The sequence below is a fragment of the Electrophorus electricus genome, chromosome 7 (assembly GCF_041902795.1).
Source record: "Electrophorus electricus isolate QZ-2024a chromosome 7, ASM4190279v1, whole genome shotgun sequence".
NCBI classification, from domain to species: Eukaryota; Metazoa; Chordata; class Actinopteri; order Gymnotiformes; family Gymnotidae; genus Electrophorus; species Electrophorus electricus.
In genome coordinates, this window is record NC_137503.1 from 22,840,627 (window position 1) to 22,862,500 (window position 21,874).

General features: G+C 49.5%; 1 protein-coding gene across 10 annotated transcripts in view; it reads left to right on the forward strand.

Moving 5' to 3' along the window:
• Positions 1 to 1,598: 1,598 nt before the first annotated feature.
• gphnb (gephyrin b) overlaps positions 1,599 to 21,874 on the forward strand; it is an 86,546-nt gene continuing 66,270 nt past the window's right edge. For all 10 annotated transcript variants that reach the window (XM_027015632.3, XM_027015569.3, XM_027015589.3 and 7 more), the window contains exon 1: positions 1,599 to 1,732. In XM_027015632.3, the coding sequence (XP_026871433.1) occupies positions 1,669 to 1,732 (64 nt within the window). In that variant the 5' untranslated portion in view covers positions 1,599 to 1,668. The remainder of the gene's footprint in view (positions 1,733 to 21,874) is intronic.

Below are 21,874 nucleotides of genomic sequence, written 5' to 3' on the forward strand. Positions count from 1 at the left end.
TTCAGGCGAAGATCCTGTTTAAAATGCTGCATAATCTGTTATAATCTGCATAATCTGATATATCGCATGACATTTCAGCACAGACTAAATTGATACGATGCACAGAGTTGTAGCGGCTCTTTTAGCGCCTACAGCCAAGACCTGAAGACGCACAACGTGGCCCTCTGGCGGTGCAGAGCAGTACTGCATATAATACACGCGCACTAGATTGACACAGCGCCGGCGTTTGATAATGTCTCTGTGTGAAATGGTGTATTCCTTTGGAGAACGGATCCAGCCCTGCTCAGGTTCTGGTGGAGGAAACTATACTGTGTGTAGCGGATCGGGGATGTGGTGTACTGGAACATCCGAAGGAGCTTCGGATCACTCGGGCTTTTTGTCACTCACGTGCACTGGAATACCTATGAGCGGGCTTACAGGGGTGAATTTATAACGCCCCTTGTAGTGAACATGTTGTGTTTGAGTCGAGTCTACCCCTGGTACAATTTATCTTAATAACTGCTTAAGTGCCTAAGATTCACCACGACCTTGCTAACGCAGCATGTAACGCTTAATTTCACTCCAGTGGTTTCAATCTGCGCGCATCCTCAGGCGTCCGTGGACTTCGCTACTGTCCAGGTAGCAGTGTTTACTTTATTCTCCCGTTTGCATTATAGTGATAGTGTTCAGAATTGTACAGGCGGTAATAACGCAGGCCTTAAGTGACCGACCGGCATATTCAGAACCGAGAGCTGTCCAATAACTCTGTCCTATAAGGTTGTAGGTAGGTCTATTAGAATACGCGCCGTCTCATCTGACCGTAGCAAGTCGTGTACATTTTTGATGAAAATCTCTCAGGATTGTGGCCTCTCTCTCTCTCTCTCTCTCTCTCTCTCTCTCTCTCTCTCTCTCTCTCTCTCTCTCTCTCTCATATGATCGCGATCACATACGCTGTGCACCACTCTAGCTGCACATTAAACCAAAATTGTTCCGTGCGGCGTGAAGTGAGTGAAGAAGCGGTCAGTTCGAGTGCACCACCTCAGTTCCCGCACCGAAAAAAAAGCGATCCAGCACGTGGGTTTTCATCAATAATGAATCCTGATAGCATCCAAACGGCAGAACGAGGAGGCCGGCTGTCTCTGTCTTTATTCCGCGAGAATACACAAGTGGGAACTATGGAAGCGTGTACTATACTATAAATAGGAGCGTAGTTTCTGCCTCGGAATGTGGTAGCATTTAAACCGCTGTAAGAATCTATACAACTATGAAAGCATCTAAGATAGTCATTGTTTCAATAAACAAAATTTTAAAAAGACAAAAATGGAATAAAATGCAAACGACAGACATAAGAAAATGGCCTGCTATCCTAGGTATTTAAGTGGCAAAACGTAGCTTGAAGATTTCCTGAAAGTCCTCAGAAAGGATCGATAGCTTTCTTCATAAGAATGCATCTAGGCTCCACACTAGGAACGTGGCAGGCGGCCAGGCGAGCGATGCTGTTTAAGCAGCCCCCACGTTTTCCTGGACCAGGGCCGCCCATACGTGACATACGCGGCGTCGCCGGATCTGGGCTTCGCTACTCTCGTCTGTCCGCCGCTCGTCATCTCTTGCCCCGCCTCTTCGCAGTTCGATTCGCTCGGCTCTCGGCTCTGCCTGGAGTTCTCAGTGCGGGCGACAGCGCTGGTGACTATGGCGTCAGACGGGATGATTTTAACGAACCACGACCACCAAATCCGGGTCGGCGTCCTGACAGGTAAACGGCGAATTACCTCAAGCAGTTGTAAAATTTCTCCTTTGTCGCAACGGAGGGATGCGTTTCCAGGTGTTCACCAGCGGCGAACCCGGGCGTCACATCTCTCGGCTGTTTTGCGTGACGGCGTAGTTGCCTGTCGAGCTGCCGTTGCAGCGGTTGCTGGTCAGCACCTTGAAGCCGACGGTGATTTAAAGCCTCTTTTCGCCTTACCGATACGATTTAATTTAGCAGTCAACGCCTTAGGCGGAAAGCAAGAACATAAGCAGCTCTGGTGAGGATTCTCCGTGTTCTTTTGACAACTGCGTCTCGTTTTCCTTGTGATGAAACAGTTTTGTGTGTTGAATTATTCATTTTTTTTTCTCTCCCCCGTATCGGCTTGTCAAACCTGAAAATTACACCCAACCGCGGAGAACTCGGCACACTCGTCAGGCTGGACAGCGCTGAAACATTTAACCGTTTATATCATTTCTCTTCACGCGATTGAACCTCTTTAGGAAAACGTGGGACTTCCTGTGTCATGTAGTAATTTACAGCCTCGGGATATCAGATATGTGACTGATTTGTGAATGACAACCAACCGAGAGCGCGAGCTAACATCAGCGAGGCACGCTCAGAATCGTGGGCAGAATGCGAGTTAGCCACACCGCGCGCCACTCTTATTGATGCAGACGTACGTTAACGTTTACCGGTGTTTTTTGTTTGTTTGTTTGTTTGTTTTTTCGTTTCTTGCTACCAAATTATTATGAAGTGACGGTGTGAATTTTTTCACGTTTTAGCCATTTGCTTGTAAGGTGTAGAGTTTGAGGTGCGAGCTGTCTGAACGCAGGGAAATGCTGTCTTCTTCTCGCTTGTGTCAAGAAAGAAAATGAAGCGGAAATTTAACCGTCGCGTTGCTGAGCGGCTGCATTCTGTGGTCGATATCTCTCAAACTAACGAGGGAGAGGGGTTAGAGGGAAATGCGATTAAAATGGCCACGGTTTGGCTGTCTTCCTCGCCATGGTTGGTGTTGCATTCTTGATCGGTGACATCCCCTCTTGTGAAAACCCGTTTGGAAGGTGGTGATATGTAGCAATGGAGGAGCGAGCGGGGCTCCAGATATCACTCAGGGAAACCCTCTCTCTCTCTCTCTCCCCCCCCCCCCCATTCCCGCTCCCTCCATCCCTTTTCACGCTTAGACTTGCGAAGGGCGCAAGGAAGAGAGCTGTCCACGGTGCTGAAACCAGCGTAACTCAATGATCAGTGCGCAATCCCCCTGTGTTTTTGCGACTATGCTTTCAGCGTGGTACCCGTGTCAGCGCTGATTTCCGGCACCTTGCCTATCAAACCGATTTATGGCTGGTGCATGGCTGGTACGTTATTAGTCACGCAAGCCATCCAACGCCCCCCCCCCCCCCCACACACACACACATACACACACACCAGGCCCATGTACATTAAAGAAAAACGCCATGCTTGTTCTAAAACAAACTACTGGTGTGGTTGCATAGTGTTGACATTTGATCCAGTCGCTTGTCAATATTTGTCACCGCCTTTTGTAGCTCTTGACCACTGTAACAAGTGACTGTAAATATTACCACACACACACACACACACGCACACACACACACACACACACATAGACACATGCACACAGACAGAGAGAGAGAGAGAGCGCTCATATACACTTTCTGGAGATGATGTGGGGCAAGGTAAATAAAGAGGCCAGGGCAAATAGAAGGAAGAGAGAGATATCACAAAGTAAACTGGTCTTTGTGTGTCGTCTGACCTTTTAGAAATCTCTGCCTGTGCTCTCTCTCTGTTTCTCTGTCTGCCTGTCTCCCTCTCTGTCTCTGTGTCTGTCTCTTGCTGTCTGTCTGTCTCCCTCTCTGTCTGTCTCTGTTCCTCTGATTTTATACAAGCAGCGCTTACTGTGTTTTTCCCGCCCTTTGTGTATGGGAGTGTGTAAACGAAACCCCCTTACCCATCGCTATGTTCCACCTGCCTCTGCTGCAGTTTGAAGAGCAACACGCAACATTCCGGTGACCTGTGGAAAGCGGGTGCCTTAACGCACCGGTGTATGGAAAACCCTCCTATCTCTAACTTATCTGCGCTGAGCGCCGAGCCCCGTGCGCACACTGCAGCTCCTTCACTGCTCTGAGCCCTAGAGAAGATGAGCCCTCACATCTCCCACCACCCCGCCTTCCCCCGATGACACTACAGTCACATGATCAAACATGTCCCCTTCTGTGGGGCTGAAGTGAGCTCGGGTTGGCATGGCAACCCTCGGGTTTTCTTGGAGCTTCTCATGCGTGGAGCAGCAGCGAGGAGCTGTGGTCAGGGCTCAGTGCATGGACATGCTAGCCCTGCAGCCGGAGACAGCGTCTCATGGTCCACCGAAGCAGCTGTTTATGCAGAATGCAAGCTACCAACAGAAGAATAACGCTAATGGAGAATGTACTTTAAAAGGCATGCAATGCATTGCAGTTTTTCAGTGTGTCCCGAATGTCAGAATGCAGTATTAGATGTGTTAGATACTTTGTTTCTGTTTGTGTGTGCACATGTGTGTGTATGTATGTGTGTGTCTGTGTGTGAACATGTGTTTGTGTGTGTGTGCATATGTGTGTGTGTGTGTGTGTGCACGTGTGTGTGTTTGTGTGTGTGTGTGTGTGTGTATGCATGTGTGTTTGCACGTGTGTGTGTGTGTTTGCACGTGTGTGTGTGTGTGTGTGCACGTGTGTGTGTGTGTATGTGTGTGTGTATGCGTGTTTGTGTGTGTGTGTGTGTGTGTGTGCATGTGTGTGTGAACATTTGTGTGTGAACATGTGTGTGCATGCATATGCTTCACAATGGACACAGCAGCTTTTTATTAAAGTGTGGCACCTAATTGCAGCAAGGCATTTGTTCAGCAGAACCCAAGCCCAAGGTACCATTGTCCCTGGAGTTCTGGTTCTGCTCACTCTAGTGTTCTGGAGCATGTTTCTTTGTCTCCATCTGCTAGCGTAGACACCCAAAAAACTCCTCCTTTTTTATTTAGCGCTGTCACCTTGGCGTAAGCTGACCTAAAAAGCATCCAAACTACGTGCTGCTGTCAACCCACCTGAGCCATGGGGTGGCTAGTGAGGATCTGGGGGTTGTGGTGCACACACCACACGCCCGCCCGCCTGCCAGGATCGGTCCATCCCTCTGACTGTGATTTTTAGTTTGTTTCAGGTGTCTACACTCATTTGGATCAGCTCGGTGTGTTAATAGCTTGTGGTTTGTGTTAATAGTGGGCATCAGTTCAGTCAGAGAAGGACAGTGAAGGGCAGGGTGTTTAGAGGCTGTGTGTGTGTGCGCACATGCATGTGTGTGTGCATGCGTGTGTGTGTACTTCTCAGTCTTTCGTCTCTAAGTTATGTGGTCTGATTGCCTATGTTATCCCATTGTTACAGTGTGTTTGTGGAGGTGTGTTTGATGTGCAGAGACAGATCTAGGCCTGCAGTCTTAACTTTCACTCCCCCAGAATGAAGCTCCTGAAATCCCCACAGGACCGAACTGTTCACTGGCTAGCTCGGTGGGACGCCATTGCAGCAGACAGCACACATATCCACTGCTTTCTCTCCGTCTGTCTCTCTCTCTCTCTCTCTCTCTGGCCTGCTCTGTCTCTCACTTGGTCCCTCTTTTTTTTCTCTCATTCTACCTTGTTCTTTTTCCAGCAGTTCCAGTTCAGGACAGATAGGTCTAGGAGAGATAGGTCTAGGACAGATAGGTCTAGGACAGATATGTCTAGGGCAGATAGGTCTAGGGCAGATAGGTCTAGGACAGATAGGTCTAGGGCAGATAGGTCTAGGACAGATAGGTCTAGGACAGATAGGTCTAGGGCAGATAGGTCTAGGGCAGATATGTCTAGGGCAGATAGGTCTAGGACAGATAGGTCTAGGGCAGATAGGTCTAGGGCAGATAGGTCTAGGACAGATAGGTCTAGGACAGGGAGTGTGGGTGGCCCTCAGGCTCCTTGTGTCAAATGAAAACACCTGAATCTGCTTCATGGTCTTTATAGACAGGCTGGTCTTTAGGCTTCAAAAGCCTGTCTGAAGTATGGCAATCGGTTCCTCTCACACTTGTTCACTGAGATGGATAGCTCAGTCTCTCTCTCTCTTGTTCTCTTCCCTCATCTCTCCTCCCTCGACGTGTGCTTGTTTATGTGAGGACGCAGGATACATGATCCTGTAGCTGTGTGTGTGGTCGCATGCCAATCGTTGTTTGCATTCCTCTCTATTGAGTTTCTCATGCATAAACGAACTAGTATGTAGGCTGAAAAGTGGGGACATTCCCTGCTCTGTGCCAGCACTGGCTGACATGAGCAGATTAGGGTGACTCTGTGACCTGCATGGTCAGAAGGACTCTTAGGGACATCCTTACGCCACGTTTGGGTAACAGCATTAATGTATATGTGTAGGGTAACAACATGAATGTATATGTTTTTACATGATACTTTTATCCAAAGCAAATTACACAGCTGAGTATAATTTGAGCAATTGAGGGTTAAAGGCCTTACTCAGGGGCCCACCATTGGTAATGGGGTTTGAACCGGCAACCTTCCAGTTACAAGGCGAGGACCTTAACCACTGAGCTACCACTGGCCGTGGGTGTGTGTTGTACAGTGTGTACATGTGTTTGGGCTTTGTATACGTATGAATGTGTGTTTTACTCACTGTTTTTGTCTTGGTTTTTGTCAGTGATTTGTGGATGGCCTAATGAAATTGTTAAGGACTCTCTCTGTTTAGTCTGTTAAGAACTCTCCTCTCTTCTCATCTCAGGCACTTGTCACCTTAACAACAGTCACCTTAACAACAGTCACCTTAACAACAGTCCTGACTGAGGGCCTGAGACCTGCAGGACTGTACACTTCTGCTCCTACAGAGCTCTTGCCCCTGGTAGCTCTGAGCCCCAAAACACTAACAGTATAAAATCCTACTAAAGCAATGAGTGTGTGTGTGTGTGTGCGCGTGCATATGTGTGTGTCTGTACAGCATTCATGTATTAATGTATTAAGCCCGTGAACTCCAGTGCGTTTGCTCTGTTGCTGAGTGTCCTGTTGTCTGAGCCTGCCTCTTGCCCCGCCTTCTCTGATGACATCTTGGTCACATGATCAAATTCACTTCTGCCAAGCTTAAGAAAGCTTTGACTGGCATAAACACCAGTATGACAGCATTGTTTGACTGGGCAGCATGTGGTCATATGAGATTATATTTTTTATAGAAAGGTATGCAGGCTGTAGGGACCTTTAGGTCACTCTGACACATTTATTTTATGTTAAAATTGAAACAGAAATGTTTCCTCTCTGTAAAATAACCTCATGCATTTAGGTTCAGGTCACAGTACTCCTGTAACCCTTAGCGACTCAAGTTCTTATCCAACCGAAGAATACTGTATGTGCAGAAACGTTGCAAATTGGATACAGCAATGATCGGTCCAGTTGTGCCGTAGGACATGACACCAGGTTTGAGGACTCGGATGGGATGTGGTGAATGTTCATGATGGAAGAGTAGGGTGGGTGTCTGTGCTGAGGGTGGTGAGTGTCTGTGGTGAATGAGTGGGGTGAGTGTCCGTGGTGAGTGTCCGTGATGAGTGTCCGTGGTGAGAGTCCATGTTATGTGAGTGTGGTGGGTGTCTGTGATGAGTGTGGTGAGTATCCGGGCTGAGAGTCCATGTTATGTGAGTGTGGTGGGTGTCTGTGATGAGTGTGGTGAGTATCCGTGCTGAGAGTCCATGTTATGTGAGTGTGGTGGGTGTCTGTGATGAGTGTGGTGAGTATCCGTGCTGAGAGTCCATGTTATGTGAGTGTGGTGGGTGCTGTAGGCCTGAGTAGAAGGAATGTGGTGAATATGTGTGAGTGAGTATGATAAGTGTCCATGGTGAGTGAGTGTGGTGGGTGTCCATGGTGAATGTACGTGGTGAGTGAGCATGGTGTTAGCATCTTTGGTGAGTGAGCATGGACACTCTCCATGGTGAAAATCTGTGGTGAGTGTCTACAGCCCTGTTAGGGTAGCATGCTGTAGCCCTGAGCAGAGGGTGTGTGGTGAGTGTCTATGGTGAGTGGCCATGGTGAGTGACCGTGGTGAGTGACCAAGGCCTTGTTAGGTTCTGCAAAACTTTCCTGCCAGTTTGATGAGGAAGTAAGTAGCAGCCACACAGGAGGATAGACACTGGTGTGTGTGTGTGTGTGTGTGTGTGAGGATGGACACTGGTGTGTGTGTGTGTGTGTGTGTGTGTGTGAGAGGATGGACACTGCTCTGTGTGTGTGTGTGTGTGTGTGTGTGTGTGTGTGAGAGGATGGACACTGCTCTGTGTGTGTGTGTGTGAGGATGGTCATTGCTCTGTGTGTGTGTGTGTGTGTGTGTGTGTGCTCGTGCTATATTATGCTGCTGCGTAATGACCCTGTGTGTTGTGGCATTAGGGCTGTGCATGCCATCTTTAATGCAGTCTAGTTTACATAAAGATGGAACAATCAACTATGTCTACTTACTAAAGTACTTTAAATGACTTTCCTGCACTGTGACTCATGACACACACCCACTTGCTATATCTGAGTACCACATGTGGTAGGAAAATGAGTGGGAATGTAATTTTTGAATCGGTTAGTGAAACAGTCTCCATGGAGCAGACTTACCTACCCAAAACGAACACGAACTCGTGCACATGTCCAGCTATGTCTGGATTAAGTGACGTTTGCCGTTAGCGTGAACTGTTTTTGGCGACAGCCGTTCTTCGCTTGTGCGAGCGCGGCAGACGTCTCCAGCAGGGGCTGGATGCATGTCAGCATGTGAGCGTCACGTGAGCTCACATATGAACACGTATCACAGGTCGTAGACTCCACCCACTGTGTGTTTGTGACTGTCTGACAGGTGGGGTTAGCCAAGGTGGGGAGGGCGGGTGTGCATGTGTGAGGGGGTATCACTGTATGTGTGTGTGTCCGCGCTCTGATGAGTCACTGCGTGGGCCTGTGTTGCTGGCGTGGTAGACTCTACCCAGAGCTGTGGGGATGAAGGGGTTCATTAGTGACTCCTCTCTTCTCTATCACTCCGTTACCTCCTGCATCTCTTCTCCGCGCCACTATCCCTCCACTCTCCTCTCCTCTTATGTTTCCGGTAGCCGATCGCACGGCCCCAGGGCCCGTCGCTATAACATCCTCCATATATGTGTCACTCCGCACACATGCACCTCCCTCTGTGCTCATCTCTCAGAAAGCTCCAGGCGTTAATTACACCAGCGTGGTCCATGTCAGGTTATGCCTTGGACACGCCGCGGGGAGAGGCCTCGTGAGGTCCGAAAGGAGCATCCCCCCTCTTTCAAACCGACGAAACCGGCACCTATGGCTGATTCCAGGTCAGTGAGATGGCTAGCGCTGCCTCCCGGAAGTCGGGGCTAGTCTGCTAGTGGCAACAATGTGAAAGACCACACACTGATGTCTCCCAGACAACCAGAAGGAGATTCGAGGGTGTGGGCCAGCGGAGCCGTGTAGAGAGGTGGAGCAGTGGGTCTGCTGGTGAGGACATTAACAGCCTTCTGCAGTAGTGTTGCTGTGCTCGGCAGTGAAGTTTCACGTTCAGACATGCCCTTTACAGATTGTGCTCTGTGTGTGTGTGTGTGTGTGTGTGTGTGTCATTTGTGCAGATCTATGCAGTAGCGAACTAAATCTTGCTCACTGCTTCCAATTTGCATCTCTGTAAAAGCAGGGAATAACACCCAGAGTGATGTCTCATTTATGTCACCGCGATTCTGTTTCCATAGCGCTGCGGATTCTGTTTCCATAGCGCTGGAATGGGGTTTCCCAGCCCCCGTGAGGCAGGTTGTGTATGGGCTCTTGTAGATGGCTGCAGAAATATGAGTGCGCACTTGTGGGAGTGCAATAAATTTATGCACAATTGCGACTCGAACGTGGATACACAAACCGAGACAGAACATCCCTCTGAGGAAATTCCCTAGAATCCAATTTTCCCCTATTGTGTTCCATTAAAGCAAAGGTTGACTTCAAACTCAGATTATCATGAATGGTACTAAAAGCAGTGCCCCTGTTCCTCACCCAGTGCCACCGAGCATGCAACACATCTCTGAGTAAATAAATTTAAAAATAGCTCATGGATTTACCGGCCTAAAATGAGTGCCTGTAGCTCAAATGGCTACATATAGCTCAAATAGGTACATACAGCTCAAATAGGAATATGTAACTCAAATCGTATTTCCGCTTAAATCTCCTTTAATGAATGAGGAAACAGGTCAGGAACCCTGAGAGGGGATTACTAGCCGTTCATTGTGAGGGCACCTGCTGTCAGTTGCGGGCTGGCACACATGTGGCCCAGACGCAAAAGACAAGGCTCCAAAAAGCAACGGCACATGCAAAAGGCCGGAAGGATGGAGAACCACATGTGTTGCGCTGACGAGTTACACCCGGGCCGTTGTTTGTATTTTGATGACCAGATTGGTTTTGCTATTATCGCCAGTGCTCAATTAAGTCCTGTATGACATGTGTGAGTGTGAGGGGCGGGGGTCATCATTCACGCTTAGTGGCCACCCTGAGATTTCGCCCTCACGGTTGAGGGGTGTGGCTGCACCACACGCCCAACCCTCCCGACCGGGAGGCGGGGTTGTTTTCTGTCTCACCGGCAGCGGTTGGGCAGGCGGTGCAACAGGTGTGCTAGTGTACATACGCGCAGACGTGGGCCACTACAACATACTGGTAGGGAACATGCATGTTTACAGGGTGCGAATGTTTTCAAGACAAGGAAATTGTCAAGAAAGTTGGAATCCAGGTGCAGGGTCCTCGAGGAACTCATCTCCTTCTTTACCAGTCAGGACACTCTCTAACAGGAGTCTCTCTCTCTCTCTCTCAACACGTGTTGATATGAGACACGTTACTCTTTGTTTATGAATAATGGAGGAAGGTCCGTAAAAACCCTTCTCCGTTCACCACCTTTCCATGCTCTGCGTGTTGACGGAAGCCCGCGGAGGATTCATCTGAACGCAGAGCGCACGGGCCCGGTCCCGGACTCGCATGCCGCGTCGCCGCGTTTTCCCCACGGAGGGAGGAGTAGGAGTGGGAAGCGCCGCTTTGAATTGCGCCGCCACAAATCACAAAGGGCAACGCTGGGAATGCTGGAGGAAATCTTGGAATTGGTGAGGCAGGCCTTTGGAGCAGAGGTGCGTCTGTAGGATGGCGCCAGTGTGAATCCACCATGCTAAAAATAGCTGAATTGCATCAACCAACCCCAGACACCCTGCTTCTCTTCTCTTCTCTTCTCTTCTCTTCTCTTCTCTTCTCTTCTCTTCTCTTCTCTTCTCTTCTCCAGTCCTGTCAAGCACCTTTTCTCTCTTTTCTTCCAGACTCTTCCGCGGTAGCGCCAAAGCCCCGGTGTTTACCGCGTCCCGTCATCTTTTGTTTCCCAGGCTTTAGGCAGATCGGTTGGAGCCTAAACAGCCCTCTGTGGCCCCCTGCGCACGAGGAGCGATCGCCGGGAACGCAGAGAGGGAAAAGGACAGAGAGCAGGGGGGGGAGAGAGAGAGAGAGGCAGAGAGAGAGAGAGAGAGAGCGAGAGAGAGAGGCAGAGAGAGAGGCGCGGAAGACGGAGACCGAAACAGCGACAAAGGTGAGAAAATACGCACATCAGAGAGAGAGAGAGAGAGCAGGAGAGGGAGTTCAAAATGAGAGTGTGGAAGAAGAGCTAAAAATGAAATGCAAGGGAAGGGAGCTAGCTCAGGGTGTGTGTGTGTGTGTGTGTGTGTGTGTGTGTGTGTGTGTGAGAGAGAGAGATGGGAAGAGCGCGGAGATGGAGAGGGGGGCTACAGCGCGGCGGTTGCAACAGGAGGGAAGCTCGCCTGTAATTGCTGATGCTGTCCAGAGGATTCAGTGTAATGAAGGCAGCAGCCTGCAGTCGGCTTCATTAGGACGGCAGCGCCTGAGATGGGGAGAGAGAGAGAAAACAGCGGATGAAGGAAAAGGAGGGAAAAGAATGTGATTTAGTCTGGGGAAATAAGCAGATTGCAGGATCAGACAGAGAGACAGAGAGGGGAAGACACAGGGTTAGAGAGAGAGAGAGAGAGAGAGAGAGAGGGGTAGGTGTGTGTGTCTGTGTGTGTGTGCGTGTGCGTGTCTTTGGAGGAGGGGTGTGAGTATCCTGGGTAATAATGGAACTGCAGAGTCAGGGATGTTCGGCCTGTGTGCAGCACCTCCACCGGGTCCCTCGTGCAGCCTGATAGCGGAGGAGAAGGTTGATAGCTAGCCCCCCCCCCCCCCCCCCCTTCGCAGGCAACCGGCGGGGTTTGATCTCTCCGCGAGCACGTGCACGAGAAGGAGACGTGGCTGAGCCCACATAGTCCCTCTAAACCTTCGGAAGCACGATGCATCCTCGTGTTCGGTCTCGTTCACGCCGTACCCGCACATTTACGTACACGCGCAATTACATGGTTTCTTGCCTCGCCGTTTTTAAGACCCTCGTCTATGGGCCACTTTTCAAGTCCGAAGGTTTGTGTTCTGTGATTCAGCGACCACTGAGGTGGCTCCGCTACCTGATTCGTGCTGCTATGCACCACAGCTGTTCGGGTCGCCATTTTCACATCATAAGTAGAGCTGCTGGTCACATGACTTCCTAATCCCAGCGCTGTGTCTTTCAAATCAGACGTATCGCCGCGTCCTCTGTGGGCCTGACTTCAGTGGAAACCATAACCTGATTTTGCCTTTTGCCCAGGTGACACACAGTGACCCAGGAGGAAGAGCTAAGCTGGAACAATTATACCCCTCTCCCCATAAAACACACACACACACACACACACACACACACACACACACACACACACACACACACACACACACACACACACACATACACACACACACACACACACACACACACACACATAAATGGAAATACACATGCACCCAAACACACACCCCACTGGCCAGAGAGCCACACAGGATTGAATCTGTCAGAGTGGATTCTGTGCTGGGTTTCTGACTAGTTAAAGGCCCAATTAGTAACAGCAGAGACAGCGACACACACGCTTCAGGGTCCGTTCAGAGTCTGCCAACAGAGAGTGTGGGAAACGCACACGGTGGGGCTGATTTAGCGTGGAGATTGCTGCTTGTTGTTTGAGACTCTCCCGCTGCCAAAATAAAAACCTGCTACCTGCTTTAAAAAAAAAAAAAAACATGTCTAGAAGTAAACATGAACTTCACTGCTCGGATAAGAAGATTTTTTTAAAGCACGTCAGAAAGGATTCTCACGCTCACACACGTGCACACAAGCGTCCCAGCACGCGCGTTTCCATGAGTGAGGTACCCCTTTAAGGGCCCCCCGAGTGCACAAAGCGTGCTGTCAAAACCAGCCGCCCCGAGGGTGACCTTTGACCCTAAGCCCGTACCTATTCGCTGTGCAAGGCACGTAGGGTGAGGAGGAGGTCAGAGAGCACGGGTGGTATGCTGCACTGCTGATCCAGAGCATCAGGGGGGATTGAATCGACAGCGTCTCATGCTCTTGTGCGAACGCTCCTCTGCACACAATGTCTGCCTCTCTACCACTCACACCCCAAGAGTGTAAAACAGGTTGAGGAGAGAGCATGCTGGATCTGGAAGATGATTGTGTGTCTGTGTGTGTTTTCCCATAGCACTTCAGGGCTCTTCAAATGCAAGTCAGGTGATCTTATAAACAGAGAAATTGTGAACTCATGACTTATCATTTTTAACTTCGTTGCAACCACACTGTTATCAAGCTCCTCCTACCCCTTCCTCTTCTATCTCTAGTGAGAACTTTTTGTAAGGTGGAGAAGCCCCTTGTTTTTATTGTTGTCTTTCAAACCCACCAGCCAGTTCAGCTGGGAATGGAAGGGCTCCATGTTCTGTGATCTCTCATGGTTTTACTACAAACACGCCCCCCATTGGCGGTAGGCGCGGAGCAGGGCATGCGCGAGCTCGGAGCGCTCTCCTCTTCATGCCGACAAGGAAACAAGGAGACTCTTGGGACGCAAGAGAAAGTAGGGGGGCTTTCTGCGGTATGACAAGCCAGAAGAACCGAGAGAAGCCAGGAGAAGTTCCGTTCGGCACCAACGTCAGATTTCGCAGACGGCAAGCCGTGCTGTGTCCGAGACGAGCTCAATGGTAGCGTGTGGTAGCGCAGATGGTGGCTTGGAAATGAACCTGTGCATGGTTCCACAGATGATCAGGTTTATTCCAAACATAAACTCCACTGCAACATCTGCTCCTCCGGTCACAATCGTTTTTTCAGATGTGGCTCAACGGCTTCTCTCTCTCGTAGTGAGCCGGCGAGCGCGGGGTTAAGAACTGCGGTTGGTGAACTGGACAATTTTCCTGCCACAGTACGACAGTTTGTAACGACCTTTCCTGTCCTATATTATGCAATGCTTACGCATTACGTACGTCCTCTTGCACACAAACAGCCCATTCAAACAGACTGCAGTTATTCAGTGCTCATTTCCAGCCCAAAGAAGCGAAAGCGGCACTGGAACTAGAATCCCGACGCCGAACTGGGAAGAGTCCTTGTGGACAAAGAGTGGCCTTCCCTCTTCATCCCCCCATAACCCCCCTAACAGAGGCAGCGCAGGGCTCACAGCCCAGGCCGCTTCCCTGCACTCGCGCCCGTCACACGCTCGTTACTCAACGATCCAATCAGCCAGCTGCCATGCACCAGAGCTCCAGTTATGCGCCTGACTTATATGGGGAGTTATTCAAGGGGCTTGTAATGAGAGCGTGGCTGCTGATCGGTCACCTCCGTATATCTCCTGAGAATGAGAAGACGGAGCGACAAAGCAAGTGAGTGAAGGGGCGGGGTTGGGGGGGGGGGGGGTGCCACAGAAGAAGATGGAGAGGGGAGGGAAGACTTTATGGAAAAGTCGGAGATTTGCCTTAGCTTAGTTCATCCGTTTATTTTTACAGGCCGCATTAATCAAGGTTTCGGTTCAGTTCCAGCATGGGCATAAATGTGTCAGAGTTGGCTACAAGCTCATTTTCAAATAGCCCCGTAACAAAGTCAGGCAGTGTTTTTTTTCTCATGCACGTGTTAAAGGGGAAGTCATTCCATTACAGCGCAGAAGCACCATGGCTCGGATTGAATTCTGAAGGCAAGTTCACTTCATTAAATTCTAGGATCGGGAGTCGATTCCGAAAAGAGTCGATTCCCACTTCCATTCAGTTGTGGAATAAGGAATGAACTCATAAACAAGGAATTAAATGTCCTGTCCTGCATGTTTTTTAATGTGAATATTAAAAAAAAAATTTAAATAAAAATCTGAAACAAACGACAAAAAAGTAAATGCATCAGTTTACAAAATGGTTACAGCCCATGACAGCTCAAGTCGTGTTTTTTCCTGTGCCACCTTTAGGTATTCAGCACTCGACTTTGGTACCAATACCTAGCTGCCAGTCTTCCCAGCTTGTCCAAGAGGCACACTGGGTAACTGGTTAGTCATTGGGGTCAGTGGCTGGCGGCAGGTGCGGTGTGAACAACTTTGTTGTCAAGGCCTTGTGGCTTTATCGTGGTGGAGATGTTATCAGGTCCAGCCTGGGAAGGGCACCGCCCGATGCACTGCTGTGCTTTGCCGTTTCCGTGCTTTGCTTTGTTAGAAACATTCCCGTAACAGTCATGGCAAAGGCCAAAGAAAGGAGGAAAGGAGACCCCCCCACCCCCACCCACCCCCTCGATTAAAACCGAATTTTCTGCAAGTGTTAATGAGTGCTCCTTTAATATTCATTGGAGTGTTAATAAACCATCAATAAGGCAGACCTCCCCACCGAGAGGGGCAGCTCCTCACGAGCGTCAGGTGATGGGCTCGGGCTCGGCGAACAGGGAACACGGCGGGGGACGATGGCGTGGGATTGGCTACCGCTCCAGAGCTCCGGCGCGAGAGTGAATGCACGCGCACACACACACACGCACACACACACACACACACTCTCTCTATTGGGAATATCTGAAACTCACTAGGGTGCACTGGTGACCCCTGTGCTCCTTTTTTTTTTTATTTTGTGTAAATATTTAGTGATTATGAGATAACAACAAACATTTCAGAAATATGAACATTTAAAATATTGTAAATGTTAGTCTATATTTAATTACTTTCTGTATGGCATTGTAGATTGTATATTATTACATATTCATTTGGTTCATTTTCACTCATTTAGAACAGTAGGTATGAGTCTTCCTCACGCTTCTCTTTCTGTTTGTCTGTGTCCCTGTTTATTGTGCTTTTTAAAAACATTTTACTAAAAGATCCATTTTAATAAAAAGCAGGTGGCATGGCTTTAACATTATCCATTCCTACAGATTTATACAGAGATCTTGTATTTGCAGTTTATCTATTAAAGCACCTTGTTGCCCAATACATGACTAATTGCTCTTTCCCTGAAGTAGAAACAGATATTTAAAAATTTGTTACGTTTTTGTTTTTTGAAGTAGAACAAATAATGAGATAAGAAATAAATCGTTTCACTTCCCTTCAGGGCGAGTAACGATTTAGTCAGACTCCTCGAATCAGTGCACAAATTCTAGAGGCCCTGGAGTGATTATTTCTGTTCTTGCTACCTTTCAGCAAACACACAGTCTTGGCCGACAGAGACCCCGCATCCCCAAATCCTGATGAACGTTTGAATCTAGATGACGTTTGACGCCGTCACACTTAGAGTGACGGCAGCGGCCACCAGTGGGGGGCTGCGAGGTGGGACTGCCTTTTCATTGGCTCCTTGTGAGGCAGGGTGCATTTTAAATGAGGTAGTGTGCATACAGTTTTGACTTACAATTGTAGATTTAATTAATGATCACCTTTAGTCAAATGTGCAGCCTGGTTAAGGAACTGTCACTTCAAAGATGGGTCTCCCGTTAGACTGGCCTCTTTCCATGGTTATGCGCACGCACACACACACACTCTAAAGTTTGTGTGTGAGACTCGGTTTATTACCTTGAGTATGCCAGCTTTCTGGTCCTTAGGGGACAGCACATTCTTATGACAATACTGCACTGCCAAACCACACACATCCTGCTCATTGGTAGTGCACTAAATATGCAGTATATTTTTTCTTTCTTTCTGTGTGTGTGTGTGTGTGTGTGTGTGTGTGTGTGTGTGTGTGTGTGTGTGTGTGAAAGAGGATGCAAGCAAATGTGTTTTATCTTGTTTATATGTTTATGTGCCATTTAATCTGTATGAACTTTGTGCTTGTATCTTTTTTTATATTTATGTCTATTAGTCAATAGCCAAGGAAGTGTAAACAAACCTATATGTTTAAAGAAAGCGTGCAGTTTATGAAGAGCTGATTTTGAAAGCGACATCTTTTTCACTGGTGCAGATATAAACCACTTTTTCACACTGCCAAGTGACTTCAGATGTTTGTTTTTTGCCTTCACCATGCTGCTTTGTGCCGAATTCATAGTAAGCCCTGAGGTGTTGTCCTTGGTGCTAAAAGAGGTTCGTGGTCATTTATTAGACATTCTCAGCATGTTTGGACAGAGTGCAGTCCCCCCTTGGAATGGGAGTCTTCAGAAGCCTCTGGGATCATATTTTCGGTGCTAACGTCAGCGTCCAGTATTCAGGGAAGCCAGCGTGATTCGTGGCTGTCCACGTGACTTGGGGGCTGCCTTAGTGTCAGACCCGCCGTCACCGTGTCCCCCGTGAAGGCCAGAGCATTCTGCTCGTACGCCCTTACATCAGTGCTCGCGGTAAGAGAAGCTCGTGGGCCTGTTTGGCCTGTGGAGACTTAATTAGCGATGCTGCTGGTCGTCTCTAAAACAGATACAGTTCAGAGCGCTCCCAGCTGGGACCTGCACAGCTGCGCCATGCGCCTCTCGGCGGCAACCCGACGGCGGTCGGCTCGGAGGGAGGCGCGCTTCGGACAGAGGCCCGTGCGGAACGGCGGCGAGCATCGGCCACGACGACAGAACCCGGCGGCGGCCACTCAGATTTTGGCGGAATGCGCAAAAGGCACGAAAGACGCACGAAACGGACCACCCCAAAAACGCTTAATGACAAACCCTCCATTAGCTGACAGCCATTCCTGCGAGTCGGCACGGGCTGCGAGCCCTGACGACACACGGAAGCGGGTGCTGTCATACCGTGCACATGGTATGCTGGTAGATTTCCATGCCAACCCGTCCTCTGTGCTAAACTCGTTTGGAGCTTAGCTGCGCCTGAGTCTCTGCGGCACAGAGTGGAGGGTAGCCCACGTCCCCTTACATAAGGCCTCTGCGTTTAGATCTGACTTCAATAAGAGAATCAAGTCAGGGCTTAAACCCCCCCCCCCCCCCCCCACTGGATATAAATATGCTTTTTTTTCGGCGTCTTATCTGAAAGCTGGGTTGTAGAGCGGGAGGGAGAGACACTTTCAAACACAGCACAGATATTAGGGTTTCTCACCCCCTCCATTCTGCAGCCTGCCTACAGTAAGCTATGGGATCTGTGAACCGCATCTGTATGTGTGTGCGTGCGCGAAAGTGCTTAGGCTTGTGTAGTAGGGTGGTCATACTTGTTCGATGTGAGCCTCCTGATCCTGTGTTTCGGTGTGTGTGTGTGTCTGTGAGCGGCGCAGGGGCTCCTATGATCTTCCTGTGTGTGTATGCGCGCGTGTGTAACGAGAGCACTCCTGGGTGTGTCTTTGATGATGGATGCTGTGTTCCTGCTGCTTACCCCACTGCTCCTCTCAGAATTAACAAGGTTGCTAAGATACGGCAGGCTTATATTAGATCAGGTTACCTGCTGTTATTGCTGTTACTATATTTTCCCTCAGCACCATGAAACCTTTTTTCCATTCGGAAATGTAGCCAGACCGCCAACTAAAGGGGCTACTGCATGTGCCGCGGTACGCTCCCCTGCTCCCTGGGGGGCTGGGCATGACATCCAGGGAGCCCCCCAACGCCTCCTGGGTCCTAATGTCTGCCCCTCCTCTCCACAACATGAGAGGAGATTAGCAGCATTAAGCCAGCGTAATCTGCAACCTCGGGGCCCCTTGATTCTGTTTGGTAATCAATACCCCAAAGAACATGTGTGGGGCAACAAAGCCGTGATGTCATTTCCAGGGAAGACGATTGGCTGCAGTGGAAGAAAGAGTCGTGATGTCACTTCCAGTAATGCCGATTGGCTGTGGGGGAAGAAAGAGCAGGGATACCATTCCAATGCTGATGGGCCGACGTGAAAGGAGTTGCGAGGTCATTCCCATGAAGGTGGTTGGCCGAAGTGGAAGAGAGATGTATGATGTAATTGCAGCGAAGCCGACTGGCTGAGGTGCAGGACTGAGGCCACAATCCTCTCACAAGTAATCTGTAAGTGGACGGGCCAGTGCTTTGCAGCAGGTTATGATGAGGAGCTCAGATTTCATGGACATATGTGCCAGACTGATAACAGGTCTGGGTGTCACCTCCAAAAGCCACACGCTTTATTTCTGAGTAGAGAGGCTATCATAAGCACCAGTCATTTGTTTACTGGTTTGTACGTATGTGGATGACACAGATTTATGTAAGTAGGGCTTCCCTTACCTACATGCAGCAAATGATTCAGGCCTTGTTGGGAGGGGCAGCCAGCATCCTCCCTGTCCAGTCACAGTCTGTGCCTGTCCGTCGTCCCCCCCTGGAGGCACCCCCACCCACGTGCACCCACTGATCAATCGATCCCCAACGAGCCGATCGATCGCATCGATCGGATCCCCAGACAGATCCCACAAGCTCTCATGCCCCGTGTTCCTATGTTAGCATTACACAGCTAGCCAGCATTTAGCACACAGGGGAGTTTTATGTGAAACCAGCATGAGTCTGGATCAAGGCACAAAGCATAGTTAAAGGTTTGCGTGTAAGTTAATAGCATTCTGATGTGTTTTGGTGGGGTAAGGAGTTATAACTGGTACCCAGTTCGCTGTGGGAGTGTATGACTAACACCGTGTTCCTCCCAGCACGGCAGCTCCCAGGTACTGTTCAGGTCATTTTCCGACTCCGCGTCCCGTTCCTCGTGCTGGCACCAACATGCATGCATACACACTAGAAGAACAGATCAACTGAAATGAAAATGCCAAAAAATTCATGAATTTGTTGTAGTTCATGTAGTCTCTCAAAAGGCAATAAAAACCATCTGGTTTTCTCCCAGCCTGATCCAGCCTGGTCCCTACCAGCCTGATCCAGCCCGATTCCTCCTAAAACGGCTGCCCATTTTACCTTAAACGCAACCACGAGCGATTTTTAACTTTGCACGGTTTGCCCAGCGGCGGGACTCTCGCAGACATGAGCGCGAGATTCTCTGGCTAGAAGCTGCTGCGAGGATTGCGGCGCAAGCGTGTTTGGCTGAGCTGAAAGGAGTGCGCCACGTTAGCCTACAGTCGCCTGCCTGGGCTCCCTGCGTTCTGGCGGCCCCCGTCGGGCTTTGCAGCTCCTCTGCCGCAAATGTGTCACATTTCACAGCAGTGCCACACATACGGATTCGATGCCATCCGGGCTGCGAGACCGTGGGTGTGGGCATGTGTGTGTGCACGAGCTTGAGTGTTTGCGTGCGCATCCATGTGTGTGCATGTTTTTTTGCGTGTATGTGCTCATGTATGTGAGCGTGAGTGTATGAGTTGTACATGTGTGTATGCATGTGTGAGAGGGTGATTTGTTGCCGTGGTTGTATGGAGATGAGGGAAGGGGATGAAGGGGAGACCCATTGGGCTCCATTATATGAATCTGATGATGATGATGATGATGATGATGATGATTGCTTGATGCACCACACATGCCCACTCATGTCGAGTCGAGTGTTCTTCAGAGGTGTTCTTCAGAGTTTTTCTTCAGAGGTGTTCATCAGATGTGTTCTGCAGAGTTGTTCATCAGATGTGTTCTTCAGAATTGTTCTTCTGGAGGTGTTCTACAGACGTTTTCTTCAGAGGTGTTCTTCTGGAGGTGTTCTTCAGAGGTGTTCTTCAGTGTTGTTTTTCAGAGCTGTTCTTCAGAGGTGTTCTTAAGAGGTGTCCTTCTGAAGGTCCTTTGCCATGCGGGTTTTGGTAAGGAACATGGTGCTCATTCAGGAAAAGCGTATGGCTCCATATGTAGCAGCTGGCTTCAAGATGACCTCCGTGTCACATATTCCAAATGGTTGTCCTGTGGGTGCTTGGATGAAGCACAGAATTCTTATCATGCAACACACAGGTCTTTCAAAATTACGCCTGATATAGGCTTCACCGATGTGTATGTGGATGAAAGTATGTGGACACCTGACCACCACACTTATATATTGGACCTCCCATTCCAAAACCCTGATTATTAACGTGGAGTTGACCTCACTTTGCAGCTATGACAGTGTCCACTCCTTGGAGAAGACTTGCGGATATGTCCGTGGGTATATGTGCCCATTTAGTTGATCGAGCGTTTGTGAGGTCAGGCACTGATGTTGGATGAGAAGGTCTGAGTTCGGTTCATCCCAAACATGGGCTTGAGGTCAGAGGCCCCAGGAGTCCCTCCGCACCAAATTTCCTCAAACCATCTCTCTCAGTACCTTGATTTGTGCGCAGAGACACTGACAAGCTGGAACGGGAATGCACCTTCCACACACAGTATTTGGCTGAAAGGTCTTTGTAGCATTAACATTACTCTTGACTGGTACTAAAACAGCCAAGCCCAAACCATGAACAACAGCTCCAGATCATCATCCCTCCACCGAACCTTACTGCTGGCACTGTGCATCCTGGTAGCCAGTCTTCTCCTGGTGTTCGCCAAACCCCACGCTCGTCCATCAGACTACCAGACAGCAAAGCATGAAGCAGTCCATCACGCCACAGAACACGTTTCCACCGCTCCAGAGTCCAGTGGCGGCGTGCTTTACACCCCTCCAGCCTACGCTCGGCGTTGCGCCCCGTGCGCGGACGCTCACCCGGGACCAATATTCCCATGAAGCTTCTGAGGCAGTCATTGTGCCGATGTCGCCTCCAGGGCCGGTTTTGGATCTGTGCGGCGAGTGACACGATGGAGGACACTTCGAGCACTAAGGGGCCCCATTCTGTGAGTCTGCATTGTCCACCGCTTCATGGCAAAGCCGTTTGGTGCCAGATGCTGCTGTTTCTCAGTGATAGCACTTACCATTGGCCAGGGCAGATCTAGCAGGGCAGAAATTTCACAAGCTGAATTGGGGAAAAGGTGCCGTCCCATGACAGCGCCATGTTGAAAGTCGCAA